The sequence below is a fragment of the Xenopus laevis genome, chromosome 9_10L (genome assembly GCF_017654675.1).
Source record: "Xenopus laevis strain J_2021 chromosome 9_10L, Xenopus_laevis_v10.1, whole genome shotgun sequence".
Lineage (NCBI taxonomy): Eukaryota > Metazoa > Chordata > Amphibia > Anura > Pipidae > Xenopus > Xenopus laevis.
In genome coordinates, this window is record NC_054387.1 from 5,251,431 (window position 1) to 5,274,081 (window position 22,651).

A 22,651-nucleotide genomic window follows, 5' to 3' on the forward strand; every position below is an offset into this window, starting at 1 on the left:
CGCACCACCTACTCATTTTCTCACTCGGCGCTGTTTCCCACTCCCATCCCACTTGACACGTTTCTGGAAGTCTAATAAATATGTGTAAAAAATGAATTTGAAAGCATGTTCTCACATACTCCCAGCATCCTCTAGATCTTCCTATTCTACAGAACATTGACAGTCTTTAATTCTTTCCTAGTGTTTTTTATAATCAGTTTTGCATATTCTTTTCCAAAAAGATCATTATCTCACCAATCAAATTACTGATGTTCTACTGTCTTTGTGTATAACTGGTTTGCTCTGCTTAGTGGTTTAGCCTTCTATCTTTAACTCTTCCCCACTAGATGTCAGCACCGGACACAGACTTAATGTCTCAGTATATGTTTGTGTGTCTGCTGTTCTCTCTTGTGCTATCCCAGTGCAATAACTGTATATTTGCTGAAATTACAGTATACAATTTTAAAATGATATGAAGTGCTAAGTTTAAATGCACACTTAAGACTCATAATTTTTGTTTTTGCCCTTTAACACATACAATCCATTTATAATTATTACTTCCCTGTTTTGGGTTTGTTTTGTCCCAATTTGTTTTATCTACCACCTAGTTATGACACAGCTGACTGTATGTCTTTTATAGCTGCTTTGTTTCCAACCATGTGTTTTTGGCTTTTTTTTTGCTGGTTGGGGTTTTGCCAGTGCTGTCTTTAGAGGAATCCAAGCCATTGGGACTACTCTAAGTCCCTCTATACTGAGATCTCCTAAAGCAGCAGTTGAAGCAACTGGGCAAGTAAAACAGGAGTGCCTGGTTTAGTAGTGGTGGGATAATAGTCTCTGAGAAGGGAGTGTGACTGTGGGATAGCAGGTATAGTAGGGAGAGATGGTGCCTATAGTAACAGTGGATAATAGTCTCTGGGAAGGGAGTGTGACTGTGGGATAGCAGGTATAGTAGGGAGAGAAAAGCTAAATAACTCAAAAATCACTAATAATAAAAAATGAAAACCTAATGCAAATTGTCTTAGAATACCACTTTCTGTATATTACTTAAAGTTAATTTAAAGGGGAACAACCAGTTCCCATGTTAAGATGACATTGATCATTTTCAAGGTCCCCGCTGAACCCCCGGAGCAGCACATGGACCTGAGCAAACACCGTCCCAGTCTGTCTGTGACCTGCCAAATAACTGAGGAGCAGGGTGCACTTCTTGTTCTGACACACGCTCCTAGAATGAGGTCACAGCTATATATATTTACCCACGGTCTAATAATACATTTCTCTGGCTATTAATGTGTGGAATTCAGGGAGATGACATTGTGACAAACAGAATATCATACTGTGACTGTGTATTTCGCCTTGTTTATGCCTTCATGTGCAGCCAGAAAACTGAAAAAACACAAAAAAAAACAAGAACCGAATGTTAAAAACCTTTCAGCCGCGGGTCGGACACAGTTATGGTTGGTGGTGATGATGGGAAATGTAGCTCGATGTCAGGAAAGCTTCCCGGGCATTTCCCAGCTTTCTCCTTCATTCCGTAACTTTATTGCGTTCCAAGGGGAATGAAGAATACGGGGCTGTGTAATAAACACGAGGGAAGGTGATGATGGGGCACGTTATGATATTTATATTCACAGACTGGGAAGCTGAGCCAGTGTGTTGGGATGTATTGATTCTTTAAGGAGAAGTTATTCGTTGCTATATATGTGTGTGTATATATACAGTATGTATATGGGGATGGGCACCCTATGTTCCTCCTGATGTTGCTGAATATCTACTTGGCTTTCCCTGCCCTGTGCTACTTCTATAATTCAACTGATCACCTGCCTCCACCTTTGCTACTTTCCCCTACTCCTCCTTTTATTCCCTCGCCATTCCTGTGTTTTCTTCTCTCTTTTCCAGTTATCCCTCTGTCCCTGCTCTTCCCCCACTTTTCTCTATTGTATTCCTCTGTTACACACTCTCCCTGTTATCAACAGCCTCATGTCTATTCCTCCTTCTCTTTCTATTACCCCAGAATTCTCTTCTGTCTCTTTTTCTCTCTGCTTCCCTTTTAATCTTATGCCTTTCCCAGCACTATGCTATCCCTTGCTCTTTCTTCATATCTCCATTCCTTTGTCTCCTTCTCTTCCCCTTACCCCTCCTCATTTACAATGCAAATGTAGACTTTACTCTTTATTTTAGCCCATCTTATTTCCCTGTAGGTGTGCAGTTTGCCTTTCACTTAAAGCCTTAGGTTCCTTCTTCCAGGTCCATCCCCATTGCCCCATCTCTGCTGCCTCTGCTCCAGGTCTTCTCCACCTGCACATTCATTCCATCATCATCTCTATCTCTTCCCTTTCCCCGAGCTTCAGGTGTTCTATCTCATTGCTCCACTTTGTACACAGGGTGGATTTCAGGCATTGTGCTCGCTATAAGTAGAAAACCTCCGAACCCTAATACACTGCCCCCTGCTGCTTCCTATAAAGCTAAATGCCAGTTGGCAGGATCATCGCTGGGGCAGTGATGTTTTTAAGCAACTGCCATTTAACAAAAATGCCTGAAATGTAACCTGTGTGCCAAATGCTTTCATCTCTTACCACCATGCTCTTGGTCATCTTTATGGTCTGTTTCTTCTAATCTCATCTTCAAATACTATGTCTCCCCTCTGCTGTGTCCTGTGCCCAATCCCCCTTCTCCTATCTCTCTGTCTGGCCTCCCCACTCATTCTTCTTCTTGTCGTTCTATTTTCTGTTTTCCTCCTCCATCATGGCACCCCTCCACACACTGTTTACTCTCTCTCCCCTGCTCCCCCTCCTCCTGGCTTTATGTAAGCTCTAAAGAGCAGAGCCCTGGCTGTTTCATTTAAAGTGCAACAAATATCTGTCAGCCAGTGTAGCATCAGCCTCCTGTATAAACTGGCACTTTGCAAGTAGGGCTGAGTGAAGCAACTGCCATCTTGCCCCCTACCCTCTGCTCTGTCTCTTTCTGCTGTCACTCTCTTGCTGTCTAGTGTGACACTCTGTTATTCTTGAGGAGTCCTTATCCCCCCCCCTGGCGCTCTCTCCCTCGCTCTCTCTGCTGTCTATTTATATCCGACTCCTCCTCTCCCATTCTATTTCAGTCTCTCTGCTGCAGAACCTTCCACTTGCAGCCCAGCGTTCACCAGGCAGGAGGGGGAGGGCATGGTACAGGCCTAGCTAAACCTCTCCCCCGTCCCCGCTGGCACTGCCAACACCTTACTCCTGGATATGGCTTGTCTCATCTCCACGGGCACGCCGGCAATATTTTAGTGGAATAACTGGGTGGAAGACGAGTTGCCTGGAGGAAGCACTTTTTTGTTGTTGCTGTCTCTTTGGTGGTGGGATTCCGGTTGGTTGTTGATATCGTCTGGGAAGAGGGGGAAGCCTGGGAATGTTGCTGATTCCCAGGGCTCTGGCACTGCCCGACATGCTGCAGACTATCTATGAGACGGAGGCTTGTGTGTCCTCTGCAGATGGGGTGAAGGGGCGAGAGCCAGCACTGGAGATTTTGAGCCGGGTACAAGGGCACGCACTACCTGCTGCAGGTGAGAGACCCCCTTCTCTGTACCTACACCCTGTGTTCCCTTCATTCAGCAGCACAGCGGAGACCTGTTGTCTCATACTGACTGATCTGTGCACCTTACACTACATCTGTGTCTGAGGAAACCCCACTCCCTAACCACAGTATTTTCCCAACAAGACTGTGCTACATCTACATAGAAATATATATCCACACATACTCCATCCTCCCGGCTGTGCACACACCCATGTTATATTTGGATTCCCCCGTCATTCCTCCATCCCAACCTCAGAGATCCTTCTGCCTCCTTCTCTGATTATTCTTCTTCATGTATAGAGTGCTCTGTTGTGAGGCTTTCCCCTTCACTTGTAAAGACTCATTCTGATTATCCCACTAACATGTCCCTGTGTAGCAGGTATATCTCCAGCTTACTCTACATCTCCAGAACCTGCACTTCTTCCCGTCCCTCCTTTTGCACATAAGGAACCCCTTCCCTCGTCATCCTCCTCTAAGTGCATTTGCACGCCCTACATACCAAAGAACCGTAGTTAATGTGTCGGAAGGATGCTGTTATTCCCAGCAGTCTCTGGGGCTGTCCTGTCGTCCATGTCATTCCACGGGGAAGCCACTATGTTTTCCCAGCCACTTTACCTTGGGAATCCCTCCTAATTCTCCCAACACCATCTCTACTGCTCTCGGATACCTGCACTGGTACCTTCCTCCTGCTCCATCTGTACAAACCACCTGCAACTCATTCCAACAATTGCTCTCGTACCAGACACCTTTTTTTATTCTCACTGATTCACTGGAACACACTTCTTCCACTGGAAAATTCCAACCCACTTCCTATAATATATATATATATTATTCTTTTGGGCAGCACTCCGTTGCCATTCCAGTCCGAGGTGCATGGTAACATTGGCTGCCCATGCACTTTTTAATGCAATTTTATAAGAAATCCTGGTGTTGCTGGTCTTCTTCCACACACACATCCGTATATACATATATATGCTCAAAACAGAAATGATTGACACTTCTTCTTCACACAGACAACAGGGAGTTCCTACCTCCCCTTGTACAATAGAGACACAACCCTGTATACAAACCCACAGGACACACAGAGAGACTGCATAACACAATGTCACTGTCTCCTGTCTCACTGGTGCCTCTATCTCAAATACACATATATATTTATATATAGGATTCGGTTCGGGATTCGGCCAGGATTCAGCCTTTTTCAGCAGGATTCAGATTTGTCCGAATCCTTCTGCCTGGCCGAACCAAATCCGAATCCTAATTTGCATTTGTCTCCTAGTATATACATGATTACATGTACCTGACAGTCTCCACAGGGGCTGATAAAGACATGCATACATTTAACTCTCTTGTAATATACAGGCACACTTCTAATACACAAGCAAACATACCCCATATCATTCTTATACACAGAGATATAGGAACACATAGTTTTCTCTTTCTCCTATTACCCAGGCACATATACAGTACCTCCCACTCACTCATTATACCTAGATATACATACCTATCACTATCTTTAACACCCAGATCTCCCACTCTCTCCTAATACACAGGTGCACATACCTCTCACTCCCTGTTAATATCCAGGTGCACATATCTATCTCTTTGTCTAATACCCAGACATATAGACCTGTCTCTTTCTCTAATACCCAGGCATATATACCTGTCTCTTTCTCTAATACCCAGGTATATATACCTGTCTCTTTCTCTAATACCTAGACACACACATACCTCTCACTCCGTTAATATCCAGGTACAGATATCTATCTTTTTCTCTAATACTCAGACATAAAGACCTGTCTCTTTCTCTAATACCCAGACACACATACCTCTCGCTCCCTGGTAATACCCAGGTACACATACATATCTCTTTCTCTAATACCCAGATGCATATACCAACTGCTCTCTAACATCCAGGCACAGATATCTTAATACCCAGGTACATATATCTATTACTTTCTCAAATACCCAGGCGCTGTCTCTAATACCCAGGCACACATAGCTTCCACTCTCTCCTATTGCCCAGGTAGATATTCTTTGTACCTAGATCTCATATCACAGAATAAAGGGAACATAAAGGTAAGGGTATAAAACTATCCAGTACAGTGGCTTTAAGGAGCCAGTTGATAAAATACCAAATGCATCACAGTTTTTATTTGTGTTGGGAGAGAAAAGCAGGTGAAATGAGTTTAAAGCAAGAGGTATGAGGGGGATGAAGATGTATTTTCGGTATGACACTTAGTAATCTAATTGGGGAGCAGTGCCCTTCCAGTATATATAGAGTATATATAGAGTATTTGTGCTGTGTGGAGCATCTCAGTCTATATATAAATGGCTCAGAATATATATAGTTCCTGTGATGTCTGAAGACTGGAGGAATGCTACATGGATACTATCCCCTCACTAACCTTGCCCCCCTCACCACTGTGTATCAGAAGTGTCACTCAGCTCAGGGCCTCTCTTTCTCCTTTCATGCTGCCTCCTGGCTCTGTATGTACATAGGGAGATGGGAATAATGGCTGTTACACAATAACATGTTTGTACACACACCTTTACCTTTCACTTTCTCCCCTGTCTCTCAGCAGCTGCTTTCTCTTCCTATTTTTAGCTTTGTTTATGCAGAATAATCACAATGAAAGTGATTTGCACTGTCCTTGTTTTCCCTTCCTTTCTCCTTATGTCTCCCCTCTCGCACTCCTCTCCGGCCCTTCCTTCTCCCTCTTCTACCCTCCCAGTCCCTTCTCTCTCTCCAGATCCTCTGTTATCAATCTCTGTCCCTCCTCTGCTTCTCCCACTCTACTCTGTCCCTTTCCTCCCACTCTGCCTCTGTTCCTCACTCTCCCCTGTCTCTCCTTTACATTTACCACAATCCATCTACCCTTCCACTACACATTTTCCCATCTTCCCTTTAACTTGCCTTTTCACTGCCCCTTTTACTTCTCCCAACTCCCTCATGTCCCCACTCTCCTGTCCCTACTTCACTTCACCCACTGTTACTCCTCTGCCTGTTCTACTCTTACCTATACCCTCAAACTCTACCAGGCCCTTTTCTTCTTTTCCTCATCCATAATTTACATCTCCCAATTTCACCAACCCACCCACCATTAACTCTCCCACTCTTCCCCATACCTTCTTCACTCCTTCTACTCTTTCCTGCATCTCTTCTATTAACCTCTCCTATTCTCATGTGTCCTTTGTTTATCTCACCAGATCTCTTCCCTGTCCCTGCTTTATTTCCCTACTCTTCCTATCCCATCTTTTCCTCTCTCATTCTTCCCTGTCCCTCCTCTACATCTCCCAATCTCCCTCTGTTCCTCTCTCATGCTTTCTGTTCCTCCTCTACCTCTCCTTTACACTTCTTCATCAATATGCATAGCACTCCCGCTGTCCATCCTTTTTCTCTTGCACTCCTCTCACCTCTATCTCTGCCCCCTTCTACCTTCCCCACACATCTCCAGTCCCTCCTCTACCCCTCTATTAGGCTGGCCATGCACAAGCTGAGATTATCTGTGGACTTAAGGTGGTCATACATGGGCAGATTTTGTTCTGTGAAAAGGACGATCCAATAAAATTGCCTACTTATTGTTACATTGATATGGTGCAAACAATCATAACATTTACAATGGTTCCAACAACATTGTCCTAATAGTCGGTCGGACCGGTTTAACATTTTTCGTCATGAAATCGGACAGTGAATGAAATGGTCAGACAATAATCATTTAGCAAACGTTCATTGCGCCTGCCTTTATTTTGAAGAGTTGGGTTAAATGTGGAAGGAACAGATAGCCATTGGTAAATATTTTGGTTATATATTTCACTTCCAGTAACTGCAAATTAAAGTTCAGTGTCTTCAGTCTTCAGTTCAGTCTTTCTTCTTGCAGTCTTTACCCAAAATGTGTCGATGCAGGAAATAAGGTTGCCATTAACCACCTATAACAAGTGATACAAATGCTATATGCCTTAACTGCCTCCTTTTGTCTCTCCTATACAGTGGAGGTCTCTCCTCTCCTTTCTGCAGCTGTACCCTCTCCCAGCAGTCTATCGCCTACTTCAGGAGAGCTGAGGGCAGAGCCGAGGTCAGGCAGTGGCCCTGGGGGGGTCCTGGACCCCATGAGTCGGGAACAGCAGCTCCAGCAGCAGCTTCTTCTCCTGAAACAACAACAGCAACTCCAGAAACAGCTTCTATTTGCTGAGTTCCAGAAGCAGCACGAAAACCTGACAAGGCAGCATGAGGTCCAATTACAGAAACACCTTAAGGTGTGGAACCTTGTGAACCCACGTAGCCTTCTGTGAACCTCACTCTTAAAACTATTTTTTCCTTCAACTCCAGCAACAGTCTTCTTTTATAATGATGGTTTCTTGAACAGTAGCTTTCTTTCCTAATATAAGTATTGACACTCCACCCCTAAAATAGTTCCCACCAGTTTTCTCCTAAGTCGTATCCCAACCTTATAAAAATGACTTCACTCTTTTTAAATTCCTCAGCGATTTCCAGAGTAGACATGTCTATGTTCCTCTTCCCTTTTCACTTGATAAAAGCCTGTATCTCCTGCACTCACCCGTGTCTCTGTGCATCCCTGCAGCAACAACAGGAGATTATGGCGGCCAAGAGACAGCAAGAGTTGGAACAGCAGAGAAAGCGTGAGCGGCAGAGGCAGGAAGAGGCTGAGAAACAGCGACTGGAGCAGCAGCTTCTGATTCTGAGGAACAAGGAGAAGAGCAAAGAAAGTAAGTCGATAAGTGAAAGATAATATGATCAGAAGCTGCAGGCCATTTTTTTTATTTAGGATCATGGTGTTTGATCCTTCACTCCCTGTTTTTTTAGGTGCTATTGCCAGCACAGAGGTGAAACTAAAGCTACAGGAATTCTTGCTCAGTAAGTCCAAGGAGGTACCTGGAAATGTGAACCATTCCATCTTTCAGCACCCCACGTGCTGGTAAGTGAGAACAACAGGAGCTTTCTTGCACCCCAAAAATTGCTTTATTGCTCCTTCATCTTAACTGGTATTCACGGCTTTCTTGACTGCTCTTCCCTTCCTGCTCCCATTTCCATCTAATTCTCATTTTCACTTGCACTCTCACCTCAAGTACCTGCTATCTTCTCTCCATCTTCATCTCTCCTTTCCTTCCTTGTTTCTCCATTCCCCCTCTCCTCCTCCCTTTCCCTTAGTATCTCAGCTCTAATCTTCACAGCTCTGGGCCTTGTTGTTGCATTTTGTACTTAACAACCATCACCACACTATAATGTTACTCTTTTATAAGTAGCAGATGTTCTTCTGCCTTCATCTCTTCTGTCCCATTCCTTTGTCCTAGGGGCACACACCATACCTCACTGGACCATAGTTCCCCTCCTCAGGCTGGGTCACCAGCAACAAACCCATCCTATAAGGTGTCGCTCCTGGCAACCTGCGATGGGCGTGATGACTTTCCTCTCCGCAAAACTGGTTAGTATGTCTAACTTGGGTTCTATGGTGGGTGCCGGTGAAACTGAAGGATGACGATCGGTAAAGAGTGGGAGGTGAAGGCTTATGTGTAGGATGTTATTATTCAGCTGCTTATTCTGTTCTCCTGCAGCCTCTGAACCTAATCTTAAGGTCCGTTCCCGATTAAAGCAGAAAGTTGCAGAACGTCGCAGTAGTCCTCTACTCCGAAGGAAGGATGGGACTGTTATCAGTGCTTTTAAGAAAAGAGCCATTGAAATCCAGGGTATGCTGAAACTGATAGACTCTTTAAGCAACTCTCTACTGCTACTCTATGCTGAATTCCTTCCACCTGCACCTACATACTTTCCTCTTCTTATTCTTTATCTATTGCACCCCCCCCACCCCATACTGTTTATACAGTCACTACAATTCTACTGCACTCCATTGCTTTTTCTCCTGTTCCCCCTGAAACCCAAGTCTCATGGCTGAGATATTGGTGCTCCTCCCGCAGTGTCTTCAGTGTGCAATAGTGCCCCAGGATCCGGGCCGAGCTCCCCAAACAGCTCCAACAGTGCCATATGTGAGAATGGACTGACTGGCAGCGTGCCTAATATTGCTAGCGAGGTAAGAGAGGACCTGGGTGAAAGTGATGGGAATGATGTAGCAAACGTGCATGGAATTAGGCTGGGGAAGAGGTGAGAAGGGTCAAATGATTGGTGAGTTCACCAGTAACAATATCCTGCTTGACCGAATTCTTTAGATGCTTCCTCAGCAGAGGGTTCTGACTCTGGAAGGAGTGGGTGGACCTCTTGGGTTGTATACGTCTCCATCACTGCCCAACATCTGCCTGCAGGGAAGCACCAGCAGCCTCACTGTGAGTAGCTAGACTCTGGAGTCGGGGTGACATTTGCAGCCTGAGAAACCTTTGCACATTTACAGAGGGTTTTTAAAGGGAATGTATAATCTGCAGGCAATGATGACTTGACCTTTATTACTTCTCTCCTTAGGGCCAGTTCAACCCCCAGGAAGGGGCAGAGCGGCAGAGTCTGCGCCCAGGCGGCCCCTTCATCAACACCTCTCCACTGCCTTCCATGGATGGGGGTGAGATAAGCAGCCTGACGGCACCTTCTCTCTTACAGCATGTACTCTTACTAGAGCAGGCCAGACAGCAGAGTGCTCTCATAACAGGTGAATATCTGCTTTTATTTTCCTCATTCTCTTCAATGTTTTCCTTTTCTCCTTTAGTTTCTCTATCCTTCTTAAGCCTTCTCACTTGTCTTGACCTGCAGACACATTTTCTTTTTTTCATTCACACATCTTATTATAACCTATCTCATTGCCCCTCCTGTTCTTTCTTCCTCATGTTCTTAACTTCTCTATTTTAATTATTAAAATTAGGCAATATTTATTCTCTTTTGCCTTTTTTTCCCAAGTCTCATATTTTCCTCTGTCCAGCAAATTCTGTCTCATTACTCTTAGTTACTCTTTGTTGCAGTCCCCCTGCACGGTCAGTCCCCATTAGTAGGGGGAGAACGAGTCTCTGGTTCCCTACGGTCTGTCACCAAAGGCACAAGGCATCGTCCCCTGAGTCGTACACAATCTTCTCCTCTCCCGCAAAGTCCTCAGGCCCTACAGCAACTGGTTCTGCAACACCAGCACTACTTGGACCAGCAACACCTCAACAAGGTTTGTCTAGCCCACTCAGGACCTTAGCTGAACTGTGTGACTGTAGTCCATACATCTCTGTGCTTTAGGCTATCATTCCAGGACTCCTCCATAAGCTTGATTTACTATGTTCTTATCCTAGAATTTTTCTGTTCTGTGTCCTTAAGAAGCTTTTCGTTCTCTATCTCCAAACTTCTGCTGTATCCTCAATGACAAGTTTTCTAAAAGTTTCTTGAACTGTACTCCCAGAATATTTCTATACTGTGTCCTTGATGTTGCGCTCTCTAAAAGCTTCTTGTACTGTATCCCACCCTCATACTCTCTGTAAGCTTCTTGTGTGTCCTTATCCCAGAAATCTGCTTCCTGTACTCTTCCCATCCCCAAAATATCTAGGAAAGTACATATGTTGTTAACCCAAATCTTGTACTGACTTTTTGTGGTATCTAAGAAATCACATTGGAATTATGAATCTCACCTATTTGCCCATTGTACTGACCCCCTACCGCCCGCTACTGGGTCCAGTCCCATGGTTTAGGAGCCAGAGCAGTTCTAGTTGTATTGCTGCCATGACTTGTCATGTGAATGACATTTGACAAAGTCTCGCCTTTACTATTTTGATTTCTCTGGTCACATTGCCTGAGCCATCTTAGAAATGTCTGTGACCTGCCCATACTATTTCCACACTTCAGGAAGGGGCTATCACATTTCTAGGGTTGCTGTCATCTGCTCACATTTTAGGATCTTGTTTATGCTTTTCCAAATTTCCATGCATGTATATATGTGCATTTCTGTGTATGTATATTTTTACATTTTTGGACTGACCATATATCCAGTGTCAGCTCTGCTCATAGGGCATCTAGCCTTTCTTTCTCATGTTTTGCTGGTTTATTGGAACTGCATGGTTACCAAATATGAGGACTGTGGTAGGTGCTCAAGACGGTGGTACTTCTATACATTTTTCCCTTGGTATGCTGCCTCTCCATCTCAGATTTTTCTCTGTGCATGCTCTTACAGTCCAGTGAGGCCATCCGCCAGCCACCTACCCACCCGGAAGAAACAGAAGAGGAGCTAACAGAGCAGGATGGGGGTGAAAGGTGCCGTGCAATTTTCACTCTTGATGGGGGCACAGAAAGTGAAGAAACACAGGAGGAAGATTGTGGAGAGGAAGAGGAGGAAGACAGAGAAGACAGAAGGACCAATGGTGTTGAGCATGCACTGAAAAAGGTAAAGCAATCCTGATGCTTTCCTGAGGAAGGGTGGAGAAATGCAGTGGAACCTAGGAATGTTGGTGGGATTGGCTGGTCATAGGGAAATAATATAGCTCATCAGTGGAGAAGTGCCCCACTTTACCACTTCCCCTTCTAATTCACTTGAATGGGAAACAATCAACAGTTCTCGAACCGATACTTTTTAACCTCAAAGTTTCTGAAGTGCTTTAATTAAAGGTAGAAGCAGAAACAATATAGGGCTCTAGTTAGAGAAGGAAAGAATCTTTGCAGGAGTGGAAGGCAGGCTACACTGCAGTGTGTACGTAGCAATTTCTCAAGCACAGCCTCCGTTCATTGATGAGCCGAGTATGAGTCATACACCAATGACTCACACCCCCCCATTTATGACTCAGCTCTGCACTGACACCCCCATATGACCTACAATGAGAGGGAATGTGGGCTGCATGTATGGAGAAATCAGAGGGGTGCTTGTGGGTGTATGGTGGCAGATATGTATATATGGGTCTCCTCATGCCCCTGCTGACCCCAATACCGTAATCATTCTAGTCATGTTCTCCGTCTCTATAATAAATATTTTTTACCCCTTCCAGCTCTTCCCAGATGTCCTTCCTCTCTACCAGGGTTCACTCCCTCACTCGGCTCTGAGTCGCACTCAGTCCTCCCCAGCGGCTCCTCTGTCAACCTGCAGTTCCGAACCTTACCACAGAGTGATCAGCACAACCGGTGAGACCACGCGCTTTACCCCACAGGTCACAGCAAACATGTCTACCATGGCATACATTAAAATTAAGATTCTAGCCACCGATACATATTTTCTCTTTGAACGATAGTGTCTCTTTAAGAGATTCTGAAATCTGGTTTTAGCTTTTCCCCTCTTGGCAATAAACTCACTCGAACACTTTCATGGTGTTGAAAGTAAAGCTGTGTGATGTTAGGGATCGGTATCTTAACAAGATATCTACATCCCACACAGATACCGCCTCTTATATCTTCTTGTTTCTTTATTACGCTTGGCCAGGTCTAGTCTATGATACCCTCATGCTGAAACACCAGTGCACTTGTGGAGATACCAACAATCACCCAGAGCATGCTGGGAGAATCCAAAGTGTCTGGTCCCGCCTGCAGGAGACTGGCCTGCTGGGAAAATGTCAGGTACATTTTAGACGTTATAAAGCCAATGTTTATAAGGTGAGGAGCACTGGAGTAATGGTTGCAAAGTTAAGTGGGTTCTAGGTACAGTTAAATGAAATCGATTCAGATGGTCTGCTTGTATGTAAGCAGGATGGGAGGTGGTGTTTGGACTAGAGCATCATGGTGTCATTATCGTATTGCCCTTGTAACAGCGTGTTCGAGGCAGGAAGGCTACGTTGGATGAGATCCAGACTGTTCACACAGAGCATCACACCTTGCTTTATGGGACCAGCCCTCAGAGTCGCCACAAGTTGGAGAGCAAGAACATTCTAGGTGAGGAGAGATATTCTAAGAGAAGAAATAGCATATGGAAGGCAAAAGAAATTGCAGTAATGATCAAGGGAAAGGAATGATCTTTTTTGTGGAGACATGGAGAAGGACTTGTCATAGAGTATAGCATTGGAAAAGACACTAAAGACTGGGCAAGAAATGTGAGAGAGAGCTACTGGAGCAGTACAATGGATTATGGGAATTGTTAAGCGTAAAAGGGGTGCTTTAGCAGGTTGGGGGGTTAGGATGTATAAATAAAAAGGAATGGAGTAGGTATGAAAGAAATGAGTGGTAGAGAACTAGTTCCCTCTGACATATGGAAGGAATCTTGTAGGACGTTCATAATGGGGTAGTACTTTCTAGGAAACTCTAACTAGGTATTCTGTAATATACACTGAGAAGCTGTACTTGTAGTGTGCATCTTAGCAGCTGTACCCAGCAACAAAAAGGAAATGTAATATCTGTCTGCTGTGCTCTGCAGGGACTCTATCCCAGAAGCTGTATGCCGTCCTGCCCTGTGGAGGGATTGGGGTGAGTTGTTATTAAGTCCTACTCTCTTTTCGTAGAAAATCCATGTTCTCTCATTGGATGACTCCTTATCTCCAGTATACCACTGTAATCTCCATACAGTAACAAACCATAACAACCCCATTTTCTGCACTGTTCCAACTTGATTCTTACAAGGAACCCATACTTGGCTACTGGTGCCTTGCAGTATCTCCAGAGGTTGAGCAATCTTATTTTCCACCATAGGTGGACAGTGACACCGTGTGGAATGAGCTGCACTCGCCTCCGGCTGTGCGAACGGCAGTGGGGTCTCTACTTGAGTTAGTCTTCAAAGTAGCCTCTGGAGAACTGAAGGTAAGAGTTGGGTGAATGGATGTTTCCTCAGAAGGTTAAGGCTGCCATTATTTGTTCTGCCTCCCAACAACTCCTTTTCCTCTATCTCCTCCATTATTCATGTTGTTTTCTCATCTAATAGAATGGTTTTGCAGCAATAAGACCGCCTGGACACCATGCTGAGGAATCTGTTGCCATGTGAGTAGACATCCCTTGCCTTGGAGTAGGATTGGGTTTCTGAACATTTCTTCTCCCAAATATTTATCTAACTCTTTCTTGTCCATCAATGACCTTTTCCCACTTTCCTCTTTCTTTAGGGGCTTCTGTTTTTTTAACTCTGTAGCTATAGCGGCCAAGTTGCTCCGTCAGAAGATGAACGTGGGCCGAATCCTCATAGTGGACTGGGTAAGTTAAAGAACAGAAAAAGTATCTGATAATGGCATAGAGCATCTGATCATGTCCTTGTATATTATTCCAACATTACCTCTTCAGGACATTCATCATGGTAATGGCACACAACAGGCATTCTACAACGACCCGAATGTCCTCTATATTTCTCTCCACCGTTATGATGATGGCAACTTTTTCCCTGGTAGCGGCTCTCCAGATGAGGTTGGTAAAAGAACGAAATAGAAATAAAAATGGGGTGATGGTGCTTATTGGGGGAAGGCCTCGGGGTACAGGGTTGTGATCTAACTAGGTGAGTCTTTGTGTGACAGGTGGGTGCTGGCAATGGAACTGGGTTCAACGTTAATATTGCTTGGACGGGCGGCGTGGATCCCCCTGTGGGGGATGCTGAGTACCTTGCTGCATTCAGGTTTGTGGTCTTGTTTTCGTGTTTGACTTTGCAATTTTTTGTTCTATTTTACCCTACTACATTTTCTTCCATCTGTACCATTATTCTAAGACTCACATGCTGCTCCCTATTTTAGTTGTGTCTCTTTTTACATTTTTCCAACCTTTCATTGTTGACTCATTTTGTGATGTCTCCGCTTAGGATGGTGGTCATGCCTATAGCCCAGGAGTTCTCTCCGGATTTTGTTCTTGTTTCTGCTGGCTTTGACGCAGTTGAAGGTCATCAGTCTCCACTGGGGGGCTACTCGGTAACAGCCAAATGTGAGTGCTACTGGCAGCTCTTTAGAGCATTGTTCTGTGGTGGTTCACCAGTGAACCTTCTTCTCAACGGACCCCTAAAAATATAATGTTTACACTGGCTTTGTGGGCAGTTGGCTTCCTCTCAATTCTCTATCTAGATATGGAGACTTGGTTGGTAATTCTGGTGGAACCATTGTGCTTATCATTTGACTTGATTATTGATGGAAACCAGCAGCCGGTAAAGGGTGGTGGAGGCAATTTTCACATTATGTGCCTTGTCCCAACATTGCTTTAATATTTAAATAGAACTCAAGTTACTTATCCATACACAACACCCAATGTATCCTCTGTTCTTTTATGTATGGTATCCTTCTCTAAACTTCTCACATGTCTGTTCCTTATTCAGGCTTTGGACACCTTACCAAGCAGTTAATGACTCTGGCTGGCGGCCAAGTGGTCCTGGCATTAGAGGGAGGTCATGATCTAACAGCCATTTGTGATGCCTCAGAGGCTTGTGTTTCTGCCCTTCTGGGTATGGAGGTGAGGAACAGAGGGAGTTGTCTTGGGGAGGGCAAGGGAAGCCTTCTCTTCCCTCTCTTCCATCTAATGTTGTCTCTTTATCCATAGCCTACACCTTTGGATAACAGTGTCCTACAACAGAGACCCAGTAACAATGCAGTAGCAACCCTGGAGAGAGTCATCAATATCCATAGTAAGTGGAAAGTGATACAGTCTGGCTTATAAGGAGAAACCATGCAAAAGCAACAGCTATAGAGATGTGAAGAAGAAGCTACCGTGTGTGTTGAAGTTAGAGGGGGTATATAGTAGCTCATGTGAATAGGATTTTGTAAGGTTTGGAAGACTAATAGAATTAACTGAAGCTAATGGAATGATAAGAGAAATATGGCATATGATAAGAGTTTGGGAGAAGCTAAAGGGTACAATTCATACATCAGGCTCTTTTGTGGTAGTGGATGCAGCCATGATGGGTTCTGTAGGACTGTTTGCATAGCAGACAAGATATCTAATAATGTTATTCATGGGCATCTAAGAGTGCTTTTTTTTTTAAAAAAAAAATACCACGTGCTACCACGAGGATAGATTTTCTTTAGAATATTGTGTTTTTTTCTATTTTGTTGTGTTGTTGGGGGCCTAGAATTGGTTTGGCCAATGTTTACTGGAAGTGTTCTCCTGGAAGAATAAAGCCCAAAGAACGGGTTAAAAATGGAGCAAATAAATATTTCACTTAATTCCTAATCCGGACGTTGTAGTTTTATCCTATTACAGACATTGTACACAACACTCTTTTTCTTTCAGGCAAACACTGGAGCTGCTTAAAGAGCTCTACTTTAGGCTGTTCCATCCTAGAGGTGCAGCGTGTAGAAGTGGAGGAAGCGGAAGCAGTCAGTGCGCTTGCATCATTATCTGTGGATACAGACCAGTGCAACTCCAACTCTAGTCCCAGGTAATTGTACATCATGGAGTCCTGTGACTTTCAGCAAGTGGGAAAATTCGCCATTGTAGGTTGCCAGGATACTGAGAAATGGAGTTGAGTTAAGCATCACAAAGGTTGAGGGCTTGATCATGGCCAGGGCTTCTGTATTAATGCATAAAAAAGTGCATTTTATGTGGCAACCCTAGTGGGCAAACTCTAGTGAACCACAAACACATGTAGTGCTCTTACAGCAAGTTGTGGGTTTCCAGACATTTGACTTGTGCATTATTTCTCTTGGCCTTAAGACCGAGTCGGCAGGTGACCTTGGTGAGGTGACCTCACCAAACAAGCGACTCTGATGATGTATGGCCAGCTTTCGTTAGTATTATAAATGAATGTCTGGTGATGGTCTACTCATCACTGTTCATTTGGTAAAGTGACGTACCTTGTACCAGCTGGGGTCCCCAAAAAAGTCAATTTCACCATTGTATATTTTACTTTATACTACTAAGAGAAAGTATTTAGTCGGGCCACCCTTAGCTAATGGCAAGGTTACAGCGATATGAAAACATTATCCTACTCGTCTTCTTCTATAGTTCTCTCTTTCTCCTTCCAGACCATTAGAAGAGCCCATGGACGATGAACCAGTGGCCTGAGTAAACCACATCCCCTCACACACACCGCTGTCCTTTTTTTAATTTTCTTTTATTAGTTTTTGTTATGGTGATTGGTTTATTTTTTCTATTAAAACCAAGAAACAAAAAAAAAAAAAAACACAAAGAAACCACAAGATAATTAAATGGGTCAGATGTCCTGTGTCCCAGCAGCTGAGGCTAGCACACCCACCACCCCTTTTCCCGGGACCCACTCACTCCAACCTGCTCTCCATCTGTGCTGCTGTCCTGGATTTTGTCTCACCACCCCAATGCATTGAGTAACTTTACTACTAAGTGCCATCTCTCTCTCTCTCTGTCTTATACAACACTAAATGGTATGTATATATGTGTGGGAAATGTATACACTAATGCATTGCACTTTCTAAAATGGAATGACCTATGGAAAGAATGGCCTACCTGCTTCCCCTGCAGGACAGAAATGGATTGGTCCTATTGTGGTGTTGTGTCTCTGTGGCCCTGCATTTCGTTGGGCCCTTTAAAGGTTGTAGGTAGGAAGAGTCAGGGACAGCAGGTATAACAGGGCAAGATGGTGACACTGACACTTCTAACCTGTGGCCCTTGAGTTGTCAGTGAAGTAGTTCAGCTAAAGCCCTACTTTATATACATAATAGAGTCTGTGTCCCCTAGCTCCTGCCATAACCAATAACCGAAGCACAGCTTAACACTCTGAGATTAATGTGCCATCCAACAATCTGTATAATCCATGGATGACATACACGTGATAATGTGTTAAAAGGGGACTGTGTAGACTTTGGTTCAGCATAAGCTCAGTTGAAAGGATTTAGGCTCTTTAGTGCTATTGCACATTGACCTGGAAAAAAACTGAAATTTTTCTGAATTTTTAGTATCATTGAATCAGTAGAGACCCTGTTTTTTATCCCAAACAGTTCACCCACCTGGGCTGTGGAGACCTTTGTAGGCAGTAAGGACTGGGCTGAGCTGTGCCTCTTGATGCACTGAGCACCGGAGTTTTCATCTGGTGCAGAGAGCGGTAACCCCTGGATGCAAGTGCTCCAAGAGGTGAGCTCTTGAGCTTGCACCCCATCTACTTACTTATCCCAAAGAGCAAAACTATACAAACCACCAGTCCAATGAGAAACCTCTGTTCAACTTCCTGATCTCAAAGAGCAAAGTCATGCAAACCACCAGCCCATTGAGAAACCTGTATTCTACTTCCTGGTCCCAAAGAGCAAAGTCATACAAATCAATTAGAATGCTGTATTTAACTTGCTGATCCCAAAGACCAAAGTCATACAAATCAATAAAAATGCTCTATTCAACTTCCTGATCCCAAAGAGTAAAGTCATAAAAACCGCCAGCAAATGAGAAGCCTCTATTCAACTTCCTGATCCCAAACAGCAAAGTCATACAAATCAATTAGAATACTCTATTCAACTTCCTGATCCCAAACAGCAAAGTCATACAGACCATTGAGAACCCTCTATTCAACTTCCTGATCCCAAAGAGCATAGTCCTACAAACCACCATCCCAATGAGAAACCTCTATTCACCTTCTCGATCCCAAAGAGCAAAGTCATACAAGCAATGACTCCAATGAGAAACCTCTGTATAATGAGCAGCTTCTTAACTTACAGCCTAACAGGCAGCTGCTGGGGGGAAAGGATGGGTTTACAGACTCAGTAGCCTGCTGATTTGTTATTGCCTTGCTACACAGGACAGGAATTGGAATGTGACCGGACTTTCATTTTCAGAGTTTGCCCTGTTAAGTGCAATAAACAACAAAAAACAGCCACCTACTCCCTAATAGGCAAAAAGTATGTTCAGTAAAATCTAGTAAAACCTATTCATTGCACTCGTTGAAAAGAAGTGTATACTTCCCCTTTAAAAAATTAAGTTATAGTTGCCCTTTAAATTTCCTCTGTGCAAATATGTCCCGTTTTTGAGTGGGCTTAAGTTGATTTGAGGATTACGGCTTTATGGCAGGATTAGGGAGTGTGATACAGTCTGTGGGCAGACTCATTATATTATAACAAAAACACGTGTATGTGTGTATATATTGTGTATATGGTCACATTGTATCCAGTGAATTATTTGGCTGTGTTTAACATCCACATGTGCCATGGCTGTAGCAAGGAACTCTCCCTTCTCTGTAATACAGTGGCCATATCACCACCAGCTCCGGTAACATACATACGGGATATGAACATACATACATACGTACAGTAACATACATACGGGATATGAACATACATACGAACGTACAGTAACATACATACAGGATATGAACATACATATGTTCAGTAACATACATACGGGATATGAACACACATACAATTACATACATACAGGATATGAACATACATACAGTAACATATGAACATACATACATACATACAGTAACATACATACAGGATATAAATGCATTGCTTGAACCGCTTCCAAACCTTTCACTCAAGTATAATCAGCTCCAGTATGAAATGCGTGTTTCTTAACATTCCCAGATACAATTTCCATTTCATATATCATACATGGCCGTGACTTCCTGTTCTGCATAGCGGAGCGTTGCTCCTGGCCTCCTGTTGTAAGTGAAAAAAATCAGCATTTCATATAGATGCATGTTTCATTGCTGTCATCTAGTTCAAGGGACACTAAACCCCCACCCCCTATGCCAACACTATCAATAAAGCACCTTCAGTGCAGTCTGCAGCATGCATCTATATCCACTGCTAATTAACGGGGCACTGATGCAGTTACCCTTTAAACGAAGATGATCCCTGATTGGCTATTGTGGGTTGCAGCCAGGTGCAAGTGAAAATGAAGTATCTGTGACTGTTGCTAAATAGTCTTTCATATCAGAGCTCTTTCCTTAAAGGGGTGGTTCACCTTTAAATGAACTTCTAGAGGCACATTTATTAAAGGTTTGAATCTGGAATGCCAGGAAGGCTACTAACATGTCCTAATTGGTCTCTGGACCTCTCCCATTGACTTAAACATCAACTTGGCAGGTTTTAGTTGGAAAAAAGTCTAATTTTAGGTGACGAATCTCAAAAATTCGAATTAAAACTCGAATTGAGTTTCGATAATTCACAATTCGTATTTGATATTTTTGACCATAAAAAAAAATCAAAAAAATCGAAAATTTGAAATTTCAATTCAACTCTTAAAGTGGACCTGTCATCCAGACATAAAAAGCTGTATAATGAAAGTCCTTTTCAATTTAAACATGAAATCCAAATTTTTTTATTATTAAAGCATTCATAGCTGTAATAATCTCTTTTAAAAATCTCAGCTGTCAATCAAATAGGCATAGAGGCGGGGTAAGCAATTACTTTCACTTTCCATTCAGCACTTACTAGATATCACTGCCTCAAAATGGCTCCTGCCTGCTTGCTATAATTATGAGTTCTCAGACTGATGGAAACAAGATTCATATAATTTTATAGTGTAATTAAAGTTCATTTTGCTTGACTAATGTGATAAAATAGGATTTGCCATATATTTTTGGGGTGACGGGTCCCCTTTAATTAATCTGCCCCCTAGTATGTTATAGATTGGCTTATTCTAAGTGACTTTCAACTGGTCTTCATTTCATTATATCTTTTAAAATATTTGCCTTCTTCTTTTTTCAAATGGGGGTCAGTGACCCCATCTAAAAAACAAATGCTCTGTGAGGCTACAAATGTATTGTTACTTTTTACATCATACTAATAGTTAATTTAAAGGTGAACAACCCCTTAAAGGGCAATGTAATGTAATGTTGATTTATTTATTGCACTTAATCAGTAATGTCTTATGCTATAGCTACGACACTATCTGGGGGCTTAAATTCCAGTCTTAGGGCTTCAAATATCCCCGACTGCAGTAAAAACTTGGCAATATCATCGGAGCATCTATTTTTGGGGAAATAAACGGCATTGAAGCAGAAGGCTTCTGCACCCATAGCCAGCGATACAAGCTTATATGTAGCATTTCACAGCCGTATCGATGCCTTTGATCTCCTTCCTAAAATGATATTGCACTTTATTAACTACCTGCCCGACCCCTGTGAAAATCTTCTGGACCCTTACACACCGACGTTTGAATTAGGGATGCACCAAATCCACTATTTTGGATTCGGCTGAACACCCAAATCCTTCACGAAAGATTCCGAATTTGCATATGCAAATTAGGGATGGGAATAGGAAAACATTTTTTACTTCCTTGTTTTGTTTTAAAAAGTCACTCAATTTCTCTTCCTGCCCCTAATTTGCGTATGCAAATTTGGTTCGGCCGGGCAAAAGGATTTGGCCGAATCCTGCAGAAAAATGCCGAATCCCGAACCAAATCCAACATTTTTTACATTGTTTTTTTTACAAAAAGTCACTCAATTTCCCTTCCCGTCCCTAATTTGCATATGCAAATTAGGATTCCGATTCGGTTCGGCCAAATCCTGCTGAAAAAAGCAGAATCCTGAACCGAATCCTAGATTCGGTGCATCCCTAGTTTGAATGTGCCGCTATGGAAACGCTGAACACACCAACCCATGCCCCAAGGCTTTGTTCAATAGGCCAGATGGTGATTGGCTGCTTTTAAATGACTCCGGCAGCACAAATATGTGATTTAGAGGGAATTTAGATTCTATTTAGGGGTTAAATCCAGACTGACTGGGGGTTCACCTTTCCCCAATCAACAAGCTGATCTATTGTTCTCGTATGTGGCCAAATAACTGGGGTATACAGCAGGACTTTATGTATATGACAGACTACAGCACTCTTATTTAAAGCATTAAAACATTGGAACATGGGGGCATATTTATCAATATCATATTGTCGAATTTGAAAAACGTTGAAATTTGAATTTAAAAAGACCAACCGAAATTAAGTCGGAGTTTTGGGGTTTTTTTTGGCCGAATAGGTCCGTATTCTGCTGAATTCAAATCGTACGAATCGAAGTTTTTCCCCCAAAAAAACGTACATTTTTCAAAGTCCACCAGTTGACTCCAAGTATTTTCTAGGAGGTCGGCTAAAACAGCAATTCAGCAGGTTTTAGATGACGAATTTTTAAAGAGACAATACATGATAAATTTCGATATTCTAATTTTTTTCAAATTCGAATCGAATTTGGACTAATCCCTAGTCGAAGTACACAAAAAAATAGCTCGAAATTCTAATTTTTTGAATTTGCCTCGACCTTTGATAAATGTGTGCCCCATGTTGTCAGAACCAATACACAAACAGCTTTGATGTGGCTGAACTACAACTTACAGGATTCTCAATAAGGCAATGCTAAAGACTTCTACTGAATGTTTCTCTTCATCTAGGAATGAAGGTCTAAGAAACAGAGCAATCTCCTAAA

The 22,651-nt window shown here is 43.1% G+C and overlaps 1 protein-coding gene across 2 annotated transcripts in view; it reads left to right on the plus strand.

The window, feature by feature from the left end:
• hdac5.L (histone deacetylase 5 L homeolog) overlaps positions 1-18,781 on the plus strand; it is a 30,594-nt gene extending 11,813 nt beyond the window's left edge. The window contains exons 1-25 of one of the 2 annotated variants that reach the window (XM_018234819.2): positions 3,090-3,520; positions 7,523-7,788; positions 8,115-8,259; positions 8,357-8,468; positions 8,845-8,975; positions 9,106-9,237; positions 9,466-9,578; positions 9,715-9,828; positions 9,962-10,142; positions 10,450-10,640; positions 11,634-11,843; positions 12,439-12,571; positions 12,867-13,000; positions 13,192-13,312; positions 13,791-13,840; positions 14,063-14,170; positions 14,292-14,347; positions 14,467-14,554; positions 14,642-14,761; positions 14,869-14,966; positions 15,147-15,265; positions 15,651-15,784; positions 15,872-15,956; positions 16,562-16,709; positions 17,296-18,781. In XM_018234819.2, coding sequence (XP_018090308.1) covers positions 3,367-3,520; positions 7,523-7,788; positions 8,115-8,259; positions 8,357-8,468; positions 8,845-8,975; positions 9,106-9,237; positions 9,466-9,578; positions 9,715-9,828; positions 9,962-10,142; positions 10,450-10,640; positions 11,634-11,843; positions 12,439-12,571; positions 12,867-13,000; positions 13,192-13,312; positions 13,791-13,840; positions 14,063-14,170; positions 14,292-14,347; positions 14,467-14,554; positions 14,642-14,761; positions 14,869-14,966; positions 15,147-15,265; positions 15,651-15,784; positions 15,872-15,956; positions 16,562-16,709; positions 17,296-17,335 — 3,183 coding nt within the window. In that variant the 5' untranslated portion in view covers positions 3,090-3,366 and the 3' untranslated portion in view covers positions 17,336-18,781. Of the gene's footprint in view, positions 1-3,089; positions 3,521-7,522; positions 7,789-8,114; positions 8,260-8,356; positions 8,469-8,844; positions 8,976-9,105; positions 9,238-9,465; positions 9,579-9,714; positions 9,829-9,961; positions 10,143-10,449; positions 10,641-11,633; positions 11,844-12,438; positions 12,572-12,866; positions 13,001-13,191; positions 13,313-13,790; positions 13,841-14,062; positions 14,171-14,291; positions 14,348-14,466; positions 14,555-14,641; positions 14,762-14,868; positions 14,967-15,146; positions 15,266-15,650; positions 15,785-15,871; positions 15,957-16,561; positions 16,710-17,295 lie in introns of those variants that run through there. The other variant, XM_018234820.2, reaches the window with a different exon arrangement.
• The last annotated feature ends 3,870 nt before the right edge of the window (positions 18,782-22,651 follow it).